General features: G+C 38.5%; 1 protein-coding gene across 3 annotated transcripts in view; it reads right to left on the bottom strand.

Annotated features, from left to right (window-relative positions):
- The window catches only part of POU6F2 (POU class 6 homeobox 2), a 331,556-nt gene extending 315,085 nt beyond the window's left edge, over positions 1 to 16,471 (bottom strand). Inside the window, exon 1 of one of the 3 annotated variants that reach the window (XM_019285349.2) lies at positions 16,367 to 16,471. In XM_019285349.2, the coding sequence (XP_019140894.2) occupies positions 16,367 to 16,471 (105 nt within the window). Of the gene's footprint in view, positions 1 to 15,616; positions 15,691 to 16,366 lie in introns of those variants that run through there. The other 2 variants (XM_019285354.2, XM_019285352.2) reach the window with 2 other exon arrangements.
- Between the last annotated feature and the right edge of the window lie 9,145 nt (positions 16,472 to 25,616).

The raw sequence follows: 25,616 nt of genomic DNA, 5'->3' as shown, positions 1-25,616 counted from the left end.
TCCACTTCCCCTTGTGAGGATGTTGAAGAGTGCAATGAGGTCTCTTCTCATTCTCTTCTTCTCCAGGCTGAACAGACCAAGTGACCTCAGCCGCTCCTCATACAGCTTCCCTTCAAGGCCCTTCACCATTCTCAGGGCCCTCTGTAGTGGGTTGATGCCAGCTTGATGCCAGGTACCCACAAAAGCCACTCTCTCACTCCCCTCTGCAGCTGGACAGAGGAGAGAAAATATAATGAAGGGTTCATGAGTTGAGACAAGGACTGGGAGAGAGCACTTGCTAAATACCACCATGGCCAAAACAGGCTAGAATTAAAGATATTAGTTGAATTTATTACTAAGAAGATCAGAGCAGGATAATTGGAAGTAAAATAAAACCTTAACAACACCTTCCCCCCACCTCTCCCTCCTTCCCAGTTCTACCTCCTTCCCCAGCAGGGCAGGGAGACAGGGAATCTTTCCCATCGGAAACTTCTCCAACATCAGTCCATCTCACAAGCAGCAACTCTCTGCAAACTGCTGCCATGTGAGCCCATCCCACAGGCAACAGTCCTCCCCCAACTGCTGCAGCATGCGTCACTCTTCCACGGGGTGCAGTCCTTTAAGGACAGGCTGCTCCAGGGTGGGCTCCTCTCTCCACGGGCCTCCCACAGGGTCATATCCTCCTCTCAGGCATCCACCTGCTCTGGCATGGGCTCCTCCATGAACTGTGGGTGGATCTCTGCATCCCGTTGGTCCTCCATGGGCTACAGGGGCACAGCTGCTTCACCATGGTCTGCACCACGGCCTGCAGGGGAATCCCAGCTCCAGTGCCTGGAGCACCTCCTCCTCCTCCTTCTCCACTGACCTTCATGTCTGCAGAGTTGTTCCCCTCACATATTCTCACTCCACTCTTCTCTGGCTGCAATTACTTCTGCACTGTAACTTTTTTTTTCTTTCCTCTCAAATCTGTTATCACAGAGATGTTACCACCATTTCTAATTGGCCCAGCCTTGACCAGCGGCACGTCCATCTTTGGAGCTACCAGGGATTGGCTCTGTCAGACATGGAAGAAGCTTCCAGCAGCTGCTCACAGAAGCCACCCCTGTAGCCCCCCACAACCAAAGCTTGGCCATGTAAACCCAATACACCCTCCTTTGGATGCTCTCTAATAGCTTCATGCCTTTTTATATTGTGGTGACCTAAACTGCACACACTGCTCAAGGTGAGGCAGCACTGGTGCAGATTCTTTAAGAAAGACACACTGACATAATATTATTCAAGCATAAGCCCCTTTGATATAGAAGTCTTCTACAAGTGGAGAGCATTGTAGTAAGTCCAACACACATTCTGTTGAGAAGAAAGCTTGTTAGCAATACTGTAATGCAATACTTGATTAACCACAGCAAAGGATAGACTCTCAAATTAATCCAGTTTTTGCCTGTAATTTCATTTAGCCTAACAGGAATCTCATAGTACGAAGCTGTAGTATGAAAGCTGAGGTTTGAGGAAGCATCTGGCTTTCTCATCTCTGCAGCTTAAATGTCAAAACCTTCATCAGGCTGTTGGGATAAAGAATCCAATATGAAATAGATTAAACCCATATCCATATATGCACTGGCAGAATAATTATTTCTTTGTTCCTCCTTTTAGAAACAGCTTTCAAAGCTCTCCAATAATGTGCTACTTTTTCATCTGTTGTCTATCTTTCTCTTTGAAGAAAAGTTTTCCACCTATCAAAAACCAGTTGGTTTGTTGGGTGGGGGATGGTGGTGGTTGTGGTTCAGTCTTTAAACCATAATCCATGAGAAAGACACTACCAAAACTAAGAAAAATGAACCACAAACTTTTCCCAAACTTGAAATACATACAGAACCACAGAATTACAGAATTGTTAAGTTTGGAAGGAACCTCTGTAGATCATCTAGTCCAGCACTCTGCCAAGACAGCTTACACAGGAATGCATCCAGGTGGGAGGGAGACTCCACAATCTCCCTGGGCAGCCTATTCCAGTGTTCTGCCACCCTCAATATAAAGAAGTTCTTCATGTTGAGGTGGAACTTCTTGTGGTTTAATTTATGGCCATCACTCCTTGTCCTGCCACTGAGCACCATGGAAGGGTCTGGCACCATCCTCTTGGCAACTTCCTTTGAGATATTTCTATGCATCAGGCCCAGCTTCCACAGTCTCTCCTCATAAGAGAGATGCTTCAGTTCTCTAATTATCCTTGTGGCCTTCCACTGGACCCTCTCCTTGTCTTTCTTGTACTGAGGAACCCAGAACTGGACACAGCACTCCAAATGTAGCCTCACTAAGGGGAGTAGAAGGGGAGGATCACCTCCCTCAGCTACACTCTTCCCACACTCTTACATGCTGGAGAAGAGGCCATATCTTTTTCATGGATCTTTGATCTGTATTTCATAACTCTGATTTTGGAAGCAACTCAGAAAAAAATCACAATCTTTTAACAATGGTTACACAGATATTATCTGACATGGGACTGCAGCATAAAGTGACACATACACACCTCAGATACCGATGTGAGCTTGCCCACAAACCCCATTCTTACCAGATCATTTGTGAGGAAAAAAAATATTATTTTAATAAAACTTAATAAAACAATAATTTTTCTTTTCTTTCTCTAGCCTGAAGGGGAAAGATGAAATGATGAAAGGGGGGATAAAATATATACTTTATCCTCCTATGCTTTATCGTTCTATGCTCATGCTGGAGACAGTTGCAGATACTGTGAGTGTCCAAGGTGGCATTAACCAAGCTGAAGCTGATTCAAAGCAGAAAGATACTGACCAAGAAACAAACTGTCTTTTAGAAAAGCAACTTAAAAAAAAAAAAATCATTAAATCACATTGAGGGAGGGATTGATACCATGGCCAGAAACACCTCTGCTAACAGAACAAGTCTGGATGTAAGTCATGTCTAGAGACAGCTTCATAGACTTGTTCTTGGTTTTGTAAACTTTATCTGAAACATTGTGGGCCCCAATTTGCCACCAGAAAATTCCTGTGCCAATCTATCTTTAGTTAAGGAATAAAAATTGAATTAAGGGGATTAACTTTAATTTTGCAACAGCTAAAATCTTTGCAAAGTACTGATACAGAATGGGAAGGTGATGGAATTGAGCCCTGGTTTTATGCTTGTCTCAGTTCTTGCTGCACCACTACCACAGGCATGGTTTGCTGATGCCATGTAAGATGGGCTCCTGAACTTGTATCCGAGCAGATGCTGAATGGAAAAGTGACAATATAACAGTGATGTAGTTTTATTATCCTCAGTTTTCTTGTGCACAACTGTTTCACACAGCTCTCTGCCACTGCCTATTCCTGGCTATTAGTTCTAATCTTTTGGCCTTTCTGAGTCTTTATTACAATTAGTTCAATATATAAAACCATAAAAACCTTATTAGAAAAATAACTCATTTTTCAACCTTACCAAAACCCTCTTCTCCAACTGCCATGCCCTCTTTCCACACTGCATCTCCTGTTTTCTTCTAGCCCCACCTTTTTCACAATCCCATGTTGGCAGTTACTGTTTCCCCTTTGCACATCACCTTGGTCTGTACTAGATACCTATTCCCAATTCACGTTCAGCATGGTAACATTCTCTTACTAAATCATACATGAGATTATAGTCACAATTGTAAATAATGCTCAAGAGAAGCTAAATAAGTTTCAGAAAATTATCCGCTCCCATCAGAAATAAAATTGGTGTGGTATAGGAATTAAAGTGACTTCAAGTTGCTGATAGTAGTAATTATATCTGTTCAAATGATAATCCAATGTTGTTTCTCCATAGGAACCTGAAGCTTTTACTGTGCAGTAAAGGGACTGTATTGAACACTTAAAGTGAAAAAAAACACTTGGCTTTGCACTGCTTCCATTTCTAACATTGTAAATAACTAGTTGAGGCAGTGGAAAATCAAGAGCCAAGTATCACCTATTACGGTGGCTTAATGTGTCTACTTTGTGCAAAGACCAGTGTCTACATATATCCAAAAATCTAGATGTCAGTCACTGTTCTAGAAAAACTACTGGGTAAGATGATAGACTTTGTCTGTTGGAAACAGTAATGGCAAGATCTCTGGGAAATTTTTCATTAGAACCTTTAATCTTACCATTCATATGAAAGAAGAATAAAAGCCCATGTGTTTCAGTCTGACATTTTATAAGCAGGGCAGTTTGAGTGCTTTAGTCAAAGTTACTTTTTCTTTAAAAATTATCCTTTTTAATCTTTTAAAATCATGCAAACACCCTCCTTCCCTTTAAAATAGAATAAGACTTTTTTAGAATTTGGCATTTGGCCCAGAATAAATATATACATATACACATACATAAACTTCCTGCAATTTCTAGGGAGCAAAATAACAATATATATCAACTATAATGTTGAGAAAGAAGTCACACTAAAGGAACCTACTCTGTGAAATTGTTACATAAACAATATAGTTGTTTATATAATTAAAGGGTCATTATTATATATATTTACAAGCAAGACAAATTATTTGAATTATCTTGCTTAACAGTGCAAATACTGTTTTCTGCATTTTGCATGTATAGCTTTATATATTTTAAAGAACTGAGACATTTTGCCAATGAGATTTACCAGCAGAAATTTCTGAGCAGCACAGGAACCTGCCCCATGGGTTTTGTATTTCTGTCTTTATCCCTAACCAGGTCCAGTCCCTTTTCCATTGCTCCTTTCATCTCAGTTTGCCCACACACAGGGCAAGTCCTCTTCCCTACTGTCCCTCATAGTTCCAAACCTCTCTTGAATCCACTCTTCCTTTAGGCTCCTACTTCTCCATGCCTTATCACTCTCTAGTCATGGTTGACTACTTGTGCATTCATTGTTTCATTTCATATCTTTTATCTTCCCTGGCTCTTGTCCTTTCTTCATTTGAATCACACCTTCTCTCTTCTCCATCCCCCCTGAATATGGTCACTGAGTACCTAGAAACGTAAAAGGTCCCTGATGCCACCTCTGCCATTTCCCAAGACAGGCACAGTTAGAAGCTAGTATTTCAAGGGGACAGAAATAATCTCATACTCCTAAAAGAGGCAAGAAGACATGGGCTTTACTTGGTGCAATGAATAGGACAAAGATAGGATGGAATTGGTGCTCATGGAGTTTGGAATCGGATGGAGTTTTTCAGGAAGCACTTACACAAATACCTATCAGATGTGACCCAGATAAGCTGACCCTGTCCATGTGCAGGTGATTTTCTGAGGTTCCTTTTTCACTTTTTCTGTGAATTTTTAAGGGATGTATCGATTAAGAGTTCCTAAGTAAACACGTGCCAACTACATTTCTCAAAGGCTTGGAATATAACCAAGAGTGGATGGCTTGCCACAGGATACCTGAAGAGACATGTCAAGCTCAATGCTCCTACTCCTCACCACATTCAGAGATTTTCTCTTAATTATGATGTATTTTTAAAATGGGCAAAACTACCCCATATTTCCCTATCTGCCTTGGGAACCACTGAAGTATTTTAGCAGAAATTGCCTTCAAAAGTGTTCAGGAAGAGTGAGCCAACCAGGTGGAAATACTAAGAGCAGCAGCAAAGGTCTTAAAATAGGAAATACTGGGCTACTTCAATTATAGAAGCCCTGCCAATATTTTTCCCTTAGGCTCTCACAAAATGGGGAAGCAAAAAGAGAAAGATCTCACAACTTCACAGAATCCCTTAAGCCTCCTATGTTCCCATTTAAAAGGGATTATGAAATAAAATGGAGTAGGAAGCTCCTCGAAATTTCAAAGGAAACTTGTGTCAACACCAAAATTGCTATTTTAGTATTTTTTTCCCCTGTCTGACTAATTTTAAGGTATTCCTCATTAGCATAACTGTCATTCTTTGCTTTTTCCTCTTTGCTGTTCTTATTCACCCTTTGACTTGGAGTTGAAGAATGTGACTTGCAATAGAAAGTATAGAAAGAGGGAATTCAAATGATGTTAATTCCTATGAATTTAATTTGTTTTCTTTTTCACTAATCCAGGTATACTAACTGAATAATGTGGAAAGATAGATCTTTGTCAAATGTCACAGGGAGCAACTCTGTAGCCAATGGGGTAAAAAAGAAGAAAAAAGAAAAGAGAGAACTAGATTAAGCCTTTTGTTTTAAGCATACTCATTTTAAAACCAAATTGATTGAGAAAGCAGCTCTGAGTACTGTAGTTTGAGTAGTGCTCTCTTCCCTCCCTTTCATATTTTCATCACTGCCAGCAAAGATAGAGATGGAGGCCAATAAAACAGGATTTGGACCTTTCACCTTTTCTGTTAATGGATATCTATTTGTAACTGAAGAAGGCTTTTTCCTTCCTCTCTTCCCCCAGTCTGATTTCTGCCTATCCCTTTTTCATTTCCATCTGAAAAAGGAGGAAATTCTAGTCCTTTTATTTGGACTCTATTTACAGCAAGGTGAGTTCTACCATTCATGGAAATATAAAAGAACTTTATGCATAAATAAATTACTCTTACAACTCACTTTACAGCTGGTTTGTACTTCCAGATGGTATAAAGAGGTCTCAGTACAAGGTAGCATTAGGCTACTATCTCCAGTGGTTGAGCTTCTCAAAAAAGATAAATAACCAAACATAAGCATTATAAAAATGAAAAAATAACCACCATTTTTAAATGAATTTTTTCTTTTCAGATGCCTATTTCAGTCTTGCTTTTCCAAAATTAAGAGAAAATACATGAAAATTTTTTACAGTTTGCCTTGCAGGACTGATTGGGAAAAAAAATAAAAAGATCAGTTTGGAAACAGTATAATTAATATCAGTCAGGATGGAGAACACTGGGTTTAATTTTTGTGTTCTCTTTTGCTTTCTGTGCCTTCTTTCTGGTTATCTTAGGAATCACTAATTATTCATACATTGTAGAAGACACTGGTAAATTTGCTCATGTAAGTGCTTCTGAATTTGACAGAACAAGCTTAAAGGCTGCTGGCAATCCCGTTTGTCCTGTTTAGCTCCACAGATTTACTTCTGATGAATCCTGGTAAATATCAGATAGAAAAGAGACCCCCAAGAACACATTCTCAATATGCTCATGTTAAACATCTATTTGAGATTTAGTGTGCTTTTATTTATATTCTTAGGGATATATGAGGCTACTTTGCAGGTTTTTTTAAATTCACAGTGTAACAGAAATTCACCTATATACCTTAATGTTTGTTGTATCAGAAATGAATGACATCAGGATACCATAGAGGCAAAAAAATTCTCAACACACTGGCCAGATTAAAAGCACAGATCTTTGTGCAGTTCTTAATTCAATAAAATGCTGTGGTACTTCATGGTCAGAAGGAAATACGCCCTCATCAGCATCTGTTTCTTCTGTGTCCTTCATGAGAGTCAAAGGGTACTTTACAATCCAATCCAATGCTGGATATAACCTTTTAAATAAATAAACTGTGGGTTAAGGATTTAGAAAGCACTAGATCAAAGAATGTAATCTTTGAGATCTAATAGCTACAGTGATGGGTCTAGCATAAGGACATGAGCAGAATAGAACAAAGGTTTGCTGAATATCCACAGTGCCTCTTGGGTTAAAATTCATTACAGACTCACTCTAAATCCCTATTTAGGGGACAACCCTAAATTTCTCTTCTTGCTAAAATTCAGCATGAACTTGAAAAATAAACAGAAAACAATATATTTAGGGGAAGAAATTCCAATCTTCAGTTCTTTTGTGTTGTTGTTTGACTATTCAAAATCCAGGTCTTATTTTCCAAACACCTGCCAATTTCAGTTTCAGCCTCCAGGTTTTAGGCTACACACCCCGATACACATGCACACACACACACACACATGCACACACACAGATTTCTACTCTCCAGGATTAACTGAATGGAGATGGTGAACTTGCTTATTATTTTCCCGCAGTACATGTCTATATCCTCTTGCAACCAGAGGAGATCCAAGCCTTTAGCATTACGTTGTCTAATGCACAATGTGCTGCTCATGTGAGCTCTCCCAATAAATTGTGGAGATACTTGTGGATGTGCTCAAATGGTTCCATGATCACCCTTTAAAGAAGCACTAGCACTAAAACAAACAGATAGCTGTGTTCAGAGCTATTGTGAACTCTTCACATGCTGTTTTAGAGCACTCCAAGTTTGTCATCTGTCAGGCTTTGAAACTGTAAGTGTTGCTCACCACCTTGCACACAAAGTTTTCTTGCCTACTTTGGTAACAAGCTGGAGCAGGTGGTTAATACTGCACCCAGACTTCTGGAAAAATCTTGTTAACTTTCTTTATTTCCCACCATGGGCATTGCAACATACAAACCATCACTTCTGCCTACTGCTCAACCAGCATCTTGTCAAATCTGGCTGCAAGATTAAGCTTCCCCAATTCTGAATTCAATATTGCAACCCTAAGGACATAAGAATCAAGCTGCAACATTCTGGGTTTTGGAGTTGTTTTTTTCCCTCTTAATGGACAAAATTGTTTCTGCTGCAAGATCATAGTTCGCCCTGACTATAATGATAAATCATCATGACTGACACTAAGCAAAATGAGTTTGATATTTTCTGCTTTATTCTTTCACATTAGAAGCCACTTTTACATTTGCCACAACTTTCAACCTTTCTTCCAAAAGATTAGAATTATACAAATCAGATACTATTTCTGCTTTGTATAATCCATTTGAAAAATGCGAAGCACATTTTGTACACAGAAAGGGGTGGGCACAGCGAAGAGAAGGTAAGATTTAATGGCCAGGAATCTTGCAATAACTCTTTGTTTCCTATAGCAGCATAACTCTTCTTTATTCCAGACTATTTTATTTCATTGGAATAGTGTCCTGCCTAACGTAGACAGGGAGAAGTCCAGGACTCTGGACACATTCAGCACTTGGCAGCATCTGGTTCTAGTACCAAAGATTATAGACACAATGACAGTGTCTCAGAAGTACCAGACTTAACCATTTTCAGAATAATTTGCATCTTTAACCCTTTTTTTTGTATTTTTAAAGGTGGATTCAGTAACAATCAGGCACATTTCTCCATTGTTATAATTAAAAAACACCAAAACAATGACAGCCTTTAATGTGATATACTATGAAAAATGAAAGCTGATGCTAGTTTACCACTAATGGGAGACAAAGTGATCTTAATTCATAAGCTTGAAAAAAGGATATGAAACATGCTAGTCATTAATATTGTTGTTTCAGTCTTAGTCTGTGCTGCAAATCTATATTTAGCTATTTATTTTCCCAAAAAAGAAGGATGTCTTCCAGAAATGGGCTAAAGCCGTCAGCTTTTTATTCCGGTAAAACTTCATTGCACTTGAAGCATAAGGAAAGCTCAAGTAAAAACTGAGTTAGAGCTCCACAAGTTGGATTTGTGAGTAAAAAAGCAGCTAGAGATGTAAACAGTTTAGTGAAAAGTACAACATTCTGATACAGAAGTATCACTTACAATATGTCTAACAGCAGTTGTGTAATACTATTAACATGACTTTGACTAATCTGCTTGCAAAAAACTCATGCTCTGTTATTTTCTGTTTCTTGAAACTCATTTCTATAGCAGGGGGTAGCTTAAAAACACTTATGTCTTTTACTGTTGTCCCTGTAATATTTCCTTTTTGGAAGAGCCATTACATAGCTGGATTGTGTCTTCCAAACACATGAGTCCAAGATCCCTGAAAATGCTACCAACTTATAAAATAAAAACTACTTAATGGAATCAACTACTGAAATAGCACAAAGTTCCATTTTAACTTTTTTTTTCTTTTGCTTAAGGTCTTATTTCCCTTTACAATGCCCTTCCCCATTTGTGGATTCAGAACCCCATCCTGGAATGAGTTACCTTTAGAAATAGACCATATTTAGCAAGTGGTTTAGATAACACTCACTGGAAATATCACAGGGTCAAATATTACTCTCTCAAGTGTGATTTTATAGCACTGCTTCTCAAATTATTGGATTTCTTTTACAGTAAGGTGGCACAGGAAAGCCCTCCAAGACAAGACCTATGTGTTTTGACAAGAACAACTATCAGAGTTCTGCATGTGCAAAGGACATGGGACAGCTGTACATCCACAGCAGACAGCAAGATGCATTTATGAGGCTCTCATCTCTGAAAAGAATTTCTTCAACTTTAAGTATATGTTATTATGCTATTACTCATGTGAGTAAGTTTGTTGGAGATAGTTTTGCTATAATATAGTATGGCATATACAAATATAGATAGAAAAAACAGGCTTATCAGTAACTACAAAATCTATTCTAAACAGCTTAAGAAAACTCAATTTATATAATTTGCCATGTAAGGATTGTTTGAAATAAAGATTTTTGGATCCCCTCTTTCTCCCCCCAGCCTTTTTTTATTAAGCTTTCTCCCACTACCACTTTTAAGAATGGCTAGAAATTTAGAATAGTCCCTTGATCTTCAAAATTTTCTTTTGATCTAACAGTTAGATAAAGCACTACTGCAGAACAGCACTACCAGTCAACAGAGAATCAGCAGAAAATATCAACAACTAATATTTCTCTTTTGAAGAGAAAGTACTACACATCACAGAGGTTTCAAAGGCAACATTGAAACAAAATCCCTGAAGTGATAGTCCGTTTACCTGTAGCCCTGATATTCTCCAAAAGTGTTCAAGACCCTTGATTTACTATCTTTATTCCGAATAGTCAGCTCTAATTGTAAAACAGTTTGCATAACAATTATTTAGTTAGCATTTAAGCCAGATTTTTTTATATTTATTAGCAGTAGCAGTAACTTAATAGACTTGTTGGACCAGATCCTGCCAATTGTTGTATAATGAGGAGTCACATTGAATTCAGTATCATACTGTGCACTTGAAGATTTAGAAATTGCAGACTTCTTATGGGCTTAAGTGGTTTGCTGACCAACTTTTAAGTACATGCTTAAGTCTAGTTAAGTATAGTGAGAGGTAAATATGCACATATTCAAAATTGCCTGATCTGAGGTTCTTCCATTTTTAGAATTTCAGATTAAAAAGCTGCATTACTAATGTTGCTGAATGATGTAAATCACAGAAAAAACCAATATTTTGCCAAGTCCTCCTCTAATGTTGAAAGTGCTGTATACAATTTCTCCTCGACTGTCCTTTTATTTTCTTCCATTTGAGTTGCAGTTAAGATCAGAGAAGAAAAATAAAAGTCTTGTTACAGCTACAGGTCAGTGTAAGATAAGAGGCTCCGCAGTCACTTCTGTGTACTGTACACTCAAAAATGGGCCAGACTGATATTTAGTTTATCAGTCTAGAATCTAGGAAACATAACAGAGGTACTTGAATGTAAATGCATTGCCAAAAGATAATAATCTACATCACTGGAGGAGTGTCATTTGTCCAGCAATTTAAAGGTCATCTGACATACTTTATTTTTCTCTTACAATTAGAATGTAGTGAATATACAAAGAGTACAAATCACAGTCTTTTTATAATTTGACCTCTTAATTGGCTGGCCTGACCCACAGATGAGACAGCAGAGTAGTACAGAAGAGAAAAGCATAAAGAAATTCAATAGGAAAAAAATACTAAAGATGTTTTTAGAAAGCTGATTTCAATTAAAATCCAATTTTGGTGTGAAAAGAAGAAAAATCTTTTTAAGTATGAATCAAAATTATAAAAATCCACCTTTTCTGCTGTAAAAGCAGAAGTCAACAGAAAAAATGCATTCTTTTGCTGGAATCTAGGCCTAGGACCAAAGAATTTACATATATTAAGTTAACAAGATACAAACTCCTCTACAACAAATATTTATACTGTAAAATATTACAGCACATTCCTGCATCTCCTTACAATAATAATTCTTAGGGACACAGTATTCTAGGGAGTGTATACAACAGTGGGTTTCTGCAAAGATGGAATGCTTCATTATCAGAGTACCAGCTTGTTCATAAATATTAAAAAGTATGGTTTTGAAGATTTTCAAACATAATTCTTACTGTTTACATTGTCTCTCTACTACTGAAAAAACCAGTCAATGTGTACCTGTCCATAAGTCTCTCCCTCACAGTCTTGAACTGCACAAAACCACTGCTGGTGACCGTAAAGGACTACAGTGCTTCTTCTGGTTATATAGTGAGCAGACAAGGGGACAAGTAGTCTGACCTTACTTCTGCAAGTAGTCATTCTTACAGTGATGGGTCCAATTCTTACTTGAAAGAACAGGATTTGTCCCAAACTGCAGACAAAAAGGCACAATTCCTTGCTGTGTTATAAAAGTGGGTCTTAAATTTATATGTAATATGGTTGTTTTCTGTTTGTATATGTTATAGGCAATTCTTTATATTATATTAGAGCTGGAAACAGATATTCCAAGAGAAAAAGAACTTCTCTACTGCTACAAGAATAATCATGTAGACATTGCTCAAGACAAAATAACACTATAGATCTGATATTCATTTGGTAAAAATTAAATTCCTGGATACATATTAGTCTGCCTTATAAAACAACACTGACAACAGATTTAACTTCTGAAAAGTGACCATGAGTTACAAAAGGAATGGTTTCTCTGAAACATGTTCTATTGTGGTTAATCATGGGGAAGAACACAAAACAAAATTTTAAAAAATGGCAACAAACTGAAACAGAACAGAAAGACCCATGCTGGCTGCAGCAATGTATCAGTTTCATAAACTGGGCTTCAGAGAACACTCTGTGGGAAAAGAGCATGTTTACCCTTGCATGAATAGCTTTTACTACACGGTGAGATCATATGGAGGATACCATTAAAATACAGAAAATAAACACGTTAAACTTGTAGAAACAGAACTCAAACATAGCAATAATAACTGCAAACACACGCTTATTTGAAGAAGAATGTTACCTAATTTTCTTCTTCTCAATATACAGAGATCTAATTTAAGCTGCTCCCCTCCCCTTTCCCACTTTACTATATTTGCAAGAACCAGTGAACACAGAAATGTGCAGCCAGCCTGGGCCCTCAGGCCGGTGGATCAAGATGGCAGGCTGGCCTGAGCTCCCCTGGGGACAGCAGAGCCAGAAGGGTGATTGGACACAGTGACCTGTCTGCATGAGATGAGACAAAAACAGGAGGGCTGTAATGCTGATGAACTAACCTGTCACTCACAAGCTCAGGTCTGAAAAAAGAAAAAAAAAAAAAAAAAGGGAAAAAAAAAAAAGAATAATTAGATGATACATTTAATTACCTGTCCATTCAGATGGGCTCAGGATATATAAGGAATATGGCAGAAAAATCCAGCTAATAGTTTCCGTAAGAGCAAAACGCAATTGAAGAAATAATGGATATTGTGGTTTGGCATGCAAGGAAGGATGCTACGGACTATTGCTGGCAGGGATCGGGGTTTCATGCCAAACACTCCAGTTATGAATCAAAATCACAATGAGCAATGAGCTTCTAGATCTTGACACACAAGGCAAGGAGGTTGTTCTTCAGAGTATTTGGCTGTTTTATTGCTTGCTTGGGGGAGGAAAAATCCAGAGGGAAGGTTCACAAGAAATTCTGCACCCTGGACCCAGTACACCCAGGCACACAATGATCAGGATTGTAGCACTCTGCCCACCATTGCCATCACCAGTGGGAACTGGTGGTTAGAGACAGATGAAATCCAGATTTTTTTTTAAAAAGTCAAAAATGCATTTAATGACGAACAAGTACTTGGTGTTGAAAATGCCTTTAAATCAGTATGCTCCTGCTATTCCATTTGTGTCATATGCAGACTAATGTTTGAACTACAAAAAACTGCTAGTGTGTCTGATCTCCATTGAATCAGCTATACATGTACAGTGTGGATTTTTAATTAGGCAAGTTCAAATTCCAGTAGTAGTAAACAAGATTTTAGAGCTACATCTGCAGGATTAGTAATAAAAACAATCATTCTCATGGCTGGAAAAAATACAGTTCTGAAATGAAAAGGCCAGATTATAAACATTTATCTAAGTTTTGGGGTTTGGAGGTTTGAAAGTTAACAAAGACTTTTAAGAACTTTTTCTAATAGTGTCAGGAAATAAATGTCTCTTCTAAATATATGTAACTACCAAATATGCAAACCATAACTATTAACAATACAAAATAGGGACTAGCAATGTGGAAAGATTTTCTGCCATAGGGCTTGCCTTTTGATAGTTACTTTCTCTTAAAGTTCATACAGAAAGTCTATGTCTATTTTCAGCAATGTATGGTAATTATACTGATTGCCCTGAGATTCCCACATTTTAACTCTTTTTTTATACAACTAGCAAATACATCATTTTTTATCAGAAAAAAAAAAAAGTTTAAACTTTTTATTCTATCTGTCTTAACACATAGCTAATAACAACCAAACACTGGACAATTAATCAAAACAAAAACATACTTGAAAATTTTGTGGATTTATGACCATATTTTGATGTGCACATTTACATATATGATATGTAAATATGCACACATGCTGATCTGAAAAAAATGTTTGCAACACCTAAGACAGTAAGTTTCAGAATAACAACATCTATAAATTCTGACACAGAAAATCCAGAGAAGTTACTCACCTAAAATACCTAAATTTATTTTTCTTTTAAGTACATGCTCTTGCTATTAGTTTTAGGAAATGAAATACACTAACACATGATATAAACATTTTTCCAGACATTCACTGAACTTTTTTTAATTCATGCAATATGGAATGTTATACACAGAAAAAAAAAGCCTTCTACCTTTTTCAGCCTCAAAACCACTTTCCGAGAGTTGGCAAGCCTTAAACATACAATAGCTAACTTATACTCTCTTACATGCGAAAACAAAAGTTACATTAAAGAGATATTACAAGCTTTTAGATTTATAAAGATTTCGGGGTCCATTTTCTGTCAAGTGTACTTGCTCAAAACCTTGCAATTGTATCTGCCTTAGAATCATTAAATATATTTCTGTAAGACTGAACAAGTAAAACAAAAAGGTAATTAACACAGTCTAAAATACATCTTTTTGCACAATGTAGTACTGGCAAACATGCCCCACTTTTTAGGTTTAAGCCAGCCTAATAGAAAGCTGTTAATGTTTGGAGGATTTTTAATAAAAAATGTATCTTCTATTTTTAAAATATTTAAAGCAATAAAAGTCTGTGGTAAACATGGTATTACATATTTGACATTTTCCGCCCAGAAATGCATTACTATGTACGATGGTATTAATAAACCATGTGCTTTGAGGGACTTCAGTGTTTTGCCATAATTTAGTTGAAAACAGTGTGTAGAATGCGTATTTTTCTACCATCATATCAACATATAGAAAACAAATACTATGTCATCAGCTCAGCAGCATGCGTTCACTATACTGGAAACATATGCAAAAACCACAAACTTTTGAGAGTTCAAAAAATACCCTTTACCAGAGACTGATTTACAAGTCAGTGGCTAATGAGAAAGTGTTGAGGACTTAAAATTTTGTTAGAAAAACAGGCACCCTCATCTGACTCCGACTGCTTTCACAGGAAAACAGCCCTCCCTGTTCATCAGAACAAAATAATTTCTTTCCCCACTTCAGGTTATTATCTGAAGCAAATGAAAAGACAATGATTCTTCTCTCTTCTGGCTAAAGCTCAAAACAGCATGGTTAAAACACACATATAAAAACTACAGACTTATCAGAAATCACAAAACAGAAAGAGAAGGACTCACTGACCCATTTGGAAGACAAAGACGACAAAACGGAAAAGCTCTAAAAATCAGCTTGTGAGGCCTTTGAGAGATATTCTTCTGGCATTTCATCACAGCAGCCCCAGACCAGTTCACTTCCCTGGATACAGGGAGGGAGAACTAAATAGAGCTGTTTATTAAAGCTGTTGTGCTGGATTGCATTAGGAAGCACGAGCAGACCACCTGGACCTTTCAGATTGTGGCAGTGTTTAATTTGCAGGCTGCCCCTCTGCAGCAGCAAAGACTACTACATTTACCAAGCTCAATCACACATTATCTGGATTAGGAGTATAAGAAGAAAAAATAAAAATAAAAAATAAAAGCCACAGCCTCTAGTACAGGAATACAGTCAATATAAAAATAATGAACAGCATTACAAATAGAAAGCTACTCCCCAGCAAACATAACACTTTCACTCCTTGATTCTTCTACTTCAGCATATTTAAACAAAATAAAACAGCAAATTAATAAATACATTGATTTGGTAAAGCTGAGACTGAATTATAAATGGGGTTTATTAGAAGAAAAGGATAGTAATTTAGGTTTTTCTAGTGATTCCCTGGCCAGATTATTGTGTTTCTTTTGCCTTTCTCACTTTCAGTACTACACTTGCTGGTAGCTGAAGATACAGATAGAAAGATGGTACTGTAAATATGAATTATGTGAATCATATGGTTAGACCCTTGTGAAAAAAAAAATAAATAAAAGGGGAGTTGAGAAATGGCTGACTCCATACCTGACCAATTACAGCTTGCATGGTCCCTGTGTCCTGCTGAGCTGAAGGATCGCAATCCATCATATGTAGTCTTTGAAAAGGAGAATGGGGGTTTCTGGCATGCATCTGTCAATCAACTTCTGCACTCACAACCATCACCAAAAGCAAGGGAAAAAAGTCAAGCTGCTCCACCAAATAGGATGAAATAGTCATGTGATCTTCAGCACACTCACACACATACATACTTCCATAGAACGTATGAATTTTCTGCAGATATGAAATGACATTGACAAATACCCAATATCAAGTAAATAAAGTGAGACAAACAGCTATTCACCAAAGAGAAAACACTTGCTGTAATCTTCAGCCTAAAGATTTAATATACCTAAAAGGTATTTTAAACTGAGTGTTTTCTTTAGTGCCTAAACTTTTCAGATAAGGTGATATGATTTTATATATGCAGACAGTGGTCAGAACTTTAACCCCTCGCGTCCTCTTGCAGCCTCTATTTTTATTCCTCCCCTTTATACTTCTACTCTATGGCTTTCTGAGTTCTTGATTTTTTTCTTTAAGTTTCTTTTGTGTCAAAGTGAAGTGGCTTGTGTTGCATTCTTTGGATTTGCAGAGATTATGAGAACTCGATAGAATAAAATTGCTAACAGGAAAAAAAGGAGCAGGAGTTGAGAAACCTGTGTCTGTACTCACAAGTCAAAACACCTCACTGCTTTACTCCACCAGAAGTCAAATGTTTTTTTTGCTGGAAATATATATTTAAGTATTAGTTTATGCGAGCTGTGATGAGCACTCAAAATATTAAATATTCAGACTATGTAAATCCTACTTACAGAATCCTTTCCATTTTGAAGGTTAGCAGAGTTTTGGTTCATTCACTGCTCCACTGAACTGACATAAAATGTTGTTACTTAGGAAGGCAAACATTACCATTTTTTTCGAATGGAAGCAGTTTGTTTCATGTATCTCCCCCTCTAAGATTTGCAAGAATTTCCAAGACTATTTTTTATTCTTGTCAAAATATATCAGCCACTTGTCTCCAAAAACTGAGTGTCCTGAACAACACACGGCAGCATTGATTGCTGATACATTATTGGCCAGTGATTGCTGAAGGGTGACATTAATGTAACCTCGTAGCACTTTAACCCTTTGAAGATCAATACAGTCCGCTGGCAATATAGTAGAATAACAGCCCATATACTTTTTGCTATATTACAGCTTCATATAAATATTAGTGCATCTTTCTGTCCTCCTCAAATTGGATTTTAGTTACTAGTGCAAACAACACACTTTACAAAGAATGTCAGAAGCAAAAATGCAGAAAAAAAAAAAGCAGTCTAGTCTCTAAGCTTAACCTAACACACCTTTTTCATTTCAATAAGTTTCTGGCAGTATTTTGACATTATTATTTCATTTTTAAAGGCATTGAAAATATTGATCTTAGCTGTTATAGTCAAAGAAATGTGAGAATATCAACAATATTCCAATTGTAGGCACTTGCCAGTCTAATATTTCCTACCATATAATTATAGGATTCAACATCCAGAAGTGTTTGGAATATGATGGAGTGCATGTATATGTGTATGCATATGTGTGCATATATATATATATATGTATGTGCATACGCATGCAAGTACAGAACAGATGAAATGTATGTTGAGGGAGTGAGATAGGCAGGGAATATCCAGCTTACTTTGCATTCTTTGAGTTTTTATAATACAATTATTTTTTAAAATGTTAAGAAAAAACTTAAGAAAGGAAATCTTGATACGTATTTAAAAAATTAGAAATAAGAACAACTCACATGTAGATGCACGGGGACCCAGCAGTGTTCCTAGGACAGCAAAATATTTTAGCATAACAAATTTTTCAAATCAAGCATTTTTAGAAAGATATACAATATTAACAATGAAACATTGCCTCTGGGAGGAGGAAGGAGTACTTGAAATGTTGCTTCCAACATCTGCTATGCATTTCATTTATAAACATAATTAAAATGCACCATTTGGGCTGAAATCTTATCTGCTTCTTACTCATGAAAGAAAATAGACTGAACTAATACCTTGGGCTGCCTTCTGGTCAGCTGAGAATTTGCTGCGGTCTCATCCTCCAGGACAATTCTATGGAAAAACCAGGCAGTATTGTGAAGGCCATAATCAACATCCATATCATCGCAAGCAATTCAAAATACAACTGGTAAGTGGGCAAGTGAGTAGAGGAGGTTGCCTCAGCTGTCTCCAGGAAAACAGACATGCTAAAGTCAAATACTGCACATGAATTTGAAAGGAAAGTTAAGGATGTCTATTTTATAGTTTTTCTTTAGGAGAAGCATTTCTGCAGTGAGTATGCACAAACACCTTTCAAATGCCTTTAACTCATTTAAGTAACTAAACCTGGCAATTAGCATTGCAGGGTTTTTATTAGCAGGGACACTGACACAAACATTTGTTGCAGAACACAAATAAGCCCAGCATTGCGTGCGCACAAGTCTGCTGCACCCTTACACGCCAACAAACTAACCAGTGGCTTGCACACAACACCAGCAGAGCTGCAAGAGCTCCCTCCTCCCAAAGCAAGATATATGCTACGTCTCTTTTTACCATAATTAACCTACACTTCCAGGAAATGCCAATCTACTCTCTAAAATGTAAAACAACATCCCTGCAGCTAATGCATCTGCATAAATTGCAGCACCACTGTTAATCCGAACAGCTGCAAGAGCCTCCTCTGCTACTGCGGGAGCTGCCCTTACCTCTGAGGAGCTGGAGACCTTTTCCGTCAGCCAAATCTACCTGATCCTGCCTGTAGGGGCTGCATAACTGGTTCCTGAGCAGTTTCATCTTTGCTTCTCATCCTTCAGGCCTTCCACTGGCCATCTCCTAAAAGGTGTTGGTCCCGTTTTGTCTTTTTACTTACTCTGAGGACTTATCTCCCTAACATCTCCCACTCCCCCCAGTCCCTCCCCTGAAAATACATGCTTCCTTTGCTGCTGGAAAGGTGATTGAGCTCTCCTGTCAGCAGTCAAAAAGGTGAGGGAGCAAGATAGTGCCTAATCTGCCATAGGGCAGACTCAGGTGGAGAGCAGGGTGCAAAGGGGAACTTGGCTTGCCAGGTTCACTCTAGCATGAGCATCCTGAGGAAAATTATTGAAGGACAGAATGACAAATACTGCGTACCAACCAGCTGTGCTGTATCTCCAACAGAGACCTTCTGGTCTCCTTTGAAACTTTTTATCCATGGCTCTCCCTCAACATACCCGAGAGGAAAATAGTTATGGAGTCACAGCAACATATGGTAGCTATGTCTTCCTATATGCATGCCCCTTCAGCACCTGTCACAAAGGGCCAGGTTTGCATTGCTGTAGCTAAGGTCATTGAGAGATGATTTACACAGGGAGGAGGCTGATTTATCCCCTAATCTGTGACAGTGGAAATTCAAAGTGGTACAACAAAGCCTGTGTTTTGAGTTGCACACTGGATTTCTGGCAGCCAGGGAAAGTGTTACACTGAATACTTTTAACTGCAGGAGACTTCCCTGTTAAATTGAAACCAAAAAAAAAAAAAAAAAAAAAAAAAAAAAAAAAAAAAAAAAAAGTGGCACTTTTGAATAGAATAATGTGCTTGATTTTACCTCACAGATACACGGCTAAGAACTTGTGAAAAGAGTATTACTGTATAATATAATTTCTCTTCTGTCTTCCATGAGTATATATGTTTCCTGGGTGGCAAAAACTAGTATTTAGAATTATACAGCAATGCAACACCCAATTACTTCATCGCTAAAATGTGTCAAAACACATGGTATTTTTTAATGCTCATTATTTATGATTGTTTATGGTTCCTTTGTTCATGAACTAGAAGCCTTGTGATCAACAGAGCCCGGGGATTTACTAAAATACCTTTAGGCCCTTGTTCACATGCCATTGCAGAACTTGCAGCAGATTTAGTGAATTGAGCGAGATACGCCTGCTTCTTACAGCATTGGTACACTAGGGGGACTCTTTTTCCTCTTTTCTCGAGTGACAAATGCAGGGCACTGTCAGAGCAAGCTGTTGTACCTCACACTACAGGCCCTTTTCTCACCGCTTAAACACACAAGACCCAGTCTTGCACTCTTTGAAAATTAACAAATCTAATTCTAAACTGTTAAGGACTCTTCCTCTCTCTCTCTCTCTCTCTCTATCCATCTCTGCCAAACAGACACTATATGGCATTTTGCATCTTGATTTTCATGGATATGTTAGTGGGGTTTCTGTATGAGTAAACTTCTGCCGAATTTTGCTAATTCTGAAATAATTGTTTTGCATTAAGAGACAGTAATGGATTACAGTTTCTCCCTCTGCAAGCCCATTCTGGCCAATCATTTTTACGTTTCAAAGGGAATTTTGCTATTAAGAAAACCTCTGACACTTCTAATTTCTCCTCCTCCAGATTTCTTTAGTGTATAATTTCTGGGTTTCTCCCACTGCCCCAGAGCTCCATTTTTCAAAAACCAAGCTTCTGGGACATACTCACTCACTTCAAGAATGGCACTTCCTTCCCTTCCAATATCATGTAAAGGAAATTCAGGAAAAGATGTTTCTGTACCTAAATTGCTAGAACAAGGCATAATCTACATTATACTAATTTCTGTACAGCCAGTGGGACATCTTTCCCTCAGTGCTTATCCTTGACTGTCTAAAGAAAACATCTGCAAAAAACTTTCTTTTTCTTGTTATTTTAGAGAAAAGGGACTTGCCGTAAAGCTTTGTATCTTTGGGAAGGTAGGAATAACTTCTCCCCTTTTCCTTCTATATCTAAGAAGCTGGTTTGATTGAACTTATTTTTGTGTTTCAGGAAGACCAATTTTTTAACAGATCTTTCAGTTTCCTGATTCAACTAGAATTTATATAAAATGAGAATCTAGGAAATGGGAATGGAATTCTTTCTCCATGGTAAACTACATAGTGAGAGACAACAGATTCCTCCTCTAATCCTATGCTAAGTGATGGGAGTTGATTACACCAATGATGATGGAATCTAATTAATCAGAGGACAAGCAAGTCTCACACCTCTATCAGGTGAAATAGAATTGTGGAGGAAAAACATGTTGAAAGGCAAGATGGATTAGCAAGAAAGGGTGATAATGAGTGGGTAAGTTTAAAAATATGCTTCCCAGGTGTATTCCTAACTACAGCATTCTAATAAAACCACATGTCATCGTGTCTCATCGTGTCTTCCACAGTATCTGGCACAATGGGCTTTCTAAGACCTCTCCTTATTGGACATACCATGGACAATAATGGAGATTTACACCATGTGAAGAATAGACCATATTTAGGTACACTAACGTAATTCAACTGAGGCAAAAAGAGGATTCTTACAGTGAATGGAATCAACTTTTTCCTAAACTTTTGCAAAATCTTTGGCAGGATTTAGAACATGTCAAGGACAGCAGAAACATCAAAAATAAGGCATATTTTTCTGTTCATTGAGTAATAGGAATTTATTAATGAGTCATATCAGTAACTATGTAACTCTTCAGAGCATTAATGCTCTTACCACACTGTCATGGTTATAGAGTAAAGGGGTGGAGTTTCTAGCACTGTTTAATTCCATACCACCCACATCACAGCAGGGACATGGCTTCAGCAGGAGGAAGCCAGGGCCAGAAATTGAAGGATCATCATCTTTCACCGAGCTCAAGGGAGGGGGTGTGCAGGTTTCAGGATCAGCCTGGCAGAGCTGGCCCCTCTCTGCCACCGGTGGTCCCTTTCCTGTTCCTCTAAGTGGTGGGTTTTCTGGTTTGATGCTGAAAGACAGCACCAGGAAGCCTGAGATGCCGCTCCAAGAAAAAGAAAAGGGAGAGAGCAGCAGTGGCACAGAGTGGAGCCCAGCTGAGTACACTCTTTTATCAATATTGTTGTGGTTATTGTGATTTCATATAATGTCTCCTAGTGTTTTCTCCACTGTCAGAATGGAATGGGGAAAGGGGGGCAGCTTCAGTGGGTTTAATTTTCCTGCTGGGTTTTAAACCAGCACACACACCGACAGGAAAAGCAGATAGTTTCACAGTGTGTGATGATGATTAACTTCTTTTTCACTGGTATATATGCTTTCATTTACTTGAGCTGTAATTGCTCATCTTGCATAGGTGCTACTTGCACTTCAACACAACATAATGAAGTGACAGCATCATCAGAGCCAAGAATGAGTGGAAGTGGATGTGACAGAAGGGGTGTGTAGTGCCAGCAAAAGCACACATTTCATACACACTACATATGCCTTAGATCCCCGGCTCCTAAGTAGGTGCCTCTCTCCCATAGAAAAAAATTTAAAAGCCCGAATAAAATGATGTACCCATATACCTGTGCTTCTCTTGCTCCAAGCACTGAATACTTCTTTGTATACTAATTGGAATATTTCATGTATCAAATAAAGGTACACTATATACAGAGATGTACTTCCTGGCATTACATTAGGACATGTCTCAGTGAGAAATGTTTGATCTTCTGATAGTCAGTTCACAAAATTTGGTAACAGACTTTATACCCTGCTGTATATTACAGAGGATCAGGAGAGAAAACGTGATAGGTTTGAGCTACTGAAAGAGCTGCCATGTACTAATTGTTCCTGAGTTTGTTTCATTTATCAGTGAACTGCGCTATTTGCTTATGCATATGGGAAAGTCAATAAGTGATGACAATTATTATAAATGCAGTTAATAGAAAAACCTACATTTAAGTTTTGCTAATAATTTTTCCTTTAAGATGTTTATGACTCTTTGCCAGACTTTTATGCTCAGACACCTGCTGAGGATCAGTATGTGGCCTACAGTTTGGCCATATGTTAATCAGAAGCTTACATGGTGAGGCAGGATAGGTTCATGGAGGGTGATCAGCTGATGGGTCAATGAATACTTTGACATCCTTTGACTTAGGAAGTGCCTCAATTGCAAAATGTTTGAGGATGAAGTTACGCAAGAAGACTGCTATTCATTGGAGGCAGGCAAGCCAGGAGCTTCTGCTGACCCTGGCACAGTCCATGCCCTCATCGACAGGGCACCATCCCACAGGCGCATGCCCAGACAGGGAGAGCCAGCAGCTAGTAACCTGTTCCAGAAAGACCCTCTGATACGTAGAGGGAATGAGCCACGTCCAGGGACCAGCCAGGGAGACTAGAAAGAGATACAGCTGGAAACAGGCCTGCAGACAGTCCCAGGTCCATCCAGGAGTCAGGGCTGGAGACAATCTATTACCTAGGACTGAGTGGTCCATCCAGAAGAGTAGCTCTCTGCAGCTATATGTAAGATTCTTCAAATGAACAGACGTGTTCTGGCAGCCTTGTGATTTCTGCACTCATAGCACCAGTTTTGCAAAGTCATTACCATGTGTATGCTAGAAGACTGTTTTCCATATTTTCATCCAATAATTAAAAAGAAAAATAAGTTTCTTTGTATCTGAATGATATAATTAGTAATTTCATCATACTGACAATCACAAGTGGTTTCAAGTGGGCATATGAGAAGCAAACTCTTCAGTCCTTCTTGGCATCTCTCCTCCAGGCATGTAGGGCCTCTATAGAGCAGCAGTTGCCTTTTAGTGTCTGATGCCCACCTGTCCAGCCACCTCCTTATCCATGTCAGCAACAACCTTCCTTATCACTACATGGCTGCGGAATTCATTTCAAAGTTCATCAGCAAGCTTTATTCACACTCCTGGAGAGTAAAGTGTATCCCCACAGACAGCAGGGACATGAACTGGATTGCACTGGCCCAGCAGGGTTTGGTCTCTTGTAGTTTCTCAGTGCCTGGACTGACTGGGCACTTTCTCCCATGAAACTTCCCAATGGAAGATCAGTTAATGCCAGCCATGGATATTTTCTCCTTTAAGAGGCAGGCACCAGTTCTGAAAGGGGCTGGAGTGACACTGCCAGCCCTGTGTTTAGAGCCCACCCACACACCTCGTTCATGGCTCAGCTGGCCGGCAGAGGCTGGATCTGGTTGTGACAGTGTGGAACTGGACTCCAGCAGGTTACTCATGGGTGGAAGCCCCCTTAACACATCTCTCAGGCTCCACCCTTCACACTTTGCTGTCATCAAGTGTAGGAAACAGGGAAGTTCGTGGTCAGGTCTTTTGAATTTAGATTGCATGAAACCATTGTTCAAGAATGTAGGTTTCCTTGTCCACATCATATTCTGGATTTCATGCCACCCATGAGGAAGAAAAGCTCTATCTCATGGCAGAGTTCTACAGCCCCCATCCTCCCCACCAGCTGAAGCTCTGACAGAAGAGACATCCCCTACATCAATAAACGCTCCTTGCATGAGGAACTGCAGGGTAGAAATAGGTACCACTATGTCAGGTGAAGTGACACAAGTTTCTGCTCCAGTCTGATGACATTGGAGGCAAATGCTCCTGGAGGCATGAGTAGATCGCAGGGTGACAATGAGCCATGAATGGGATACAGGCAAAAGTATTCCTGTGTGTCAGGCAAGAAAGGCAACCATTGTGTAAAGCCCTGGTGAGAACTCACCTGTACCACTATCGACATTTCTCATTCCTCAACTTCTAAAAAGACAAATTCCATCTGGGATGAATGCAGACAAAGACTAAGCAGATGATTTATGGGCATGGAGCACCTACAGAAGAAAAATGATGACTGGAAGGAGCAATTCAAAGGCAGATAGGGTTGACACCACCTTCAAGAAAGGGATCAAGAATAAAGACCAAGAACAAAGACCAAAGGAGGAGAAGAACTATTCAAGTGCAAGGAAAAATATGGTAAAGAACACAAAAACATTCGGGACCTCTTTCTAAGAAGGCAACCTCACCATAAACAGTGCACTAGCAAGTGTCCCTTGATGCATTGGTAAGGAATGGTGGTGAAACCACACATGCTCTGTACATCCCTGCAAAGTTCATGCAGAGGGAACAAAAACCCTCTCTTTCATCTCTGGCATCACCACAACCAAAATAATGTCTTTGGTATAAATGCCCTTCATCACACAGTCTGAAGGTACACACCAATTTTGGTACCAACATATAAAATTACAATAATAGTACCTCTCAATCTTTCAGTACTCCAACTACTAAATCTTAAAGAAAAAGGAGGCTTGACAAGGCTTTAGATAAGACCTGAACATCTTCCCACATATAGACGTAAGCAAATATCTCTCAGAAAAGTAAAAGTGAGTGTTGCCTAGAACCAAAAGACAAAACCAATATTGAGTGGTAAGATAAAAAGCAATTCTTTAATGAAAATTTTAGGTGCACAAATAT

The sequence above is a fragment of the Corvus cornix genome, chromosome 2, assembly GCF_000738735.6.
Source record: "Corvus cornix cornix isolate S_Up_H32 chromosome 2, ASM73873v5, whole genome shotgun sequence".
Classification (NCBI taxonomy): domain Eukaryota; kingdom Metazoa; phylum Chordata; class Aves; order Passeriformes; family Corvidae; genus Corvus; species Corvus cornix.
This window is presented reverse-complemented; position numbering and strand designations above follow the sequence as displayed.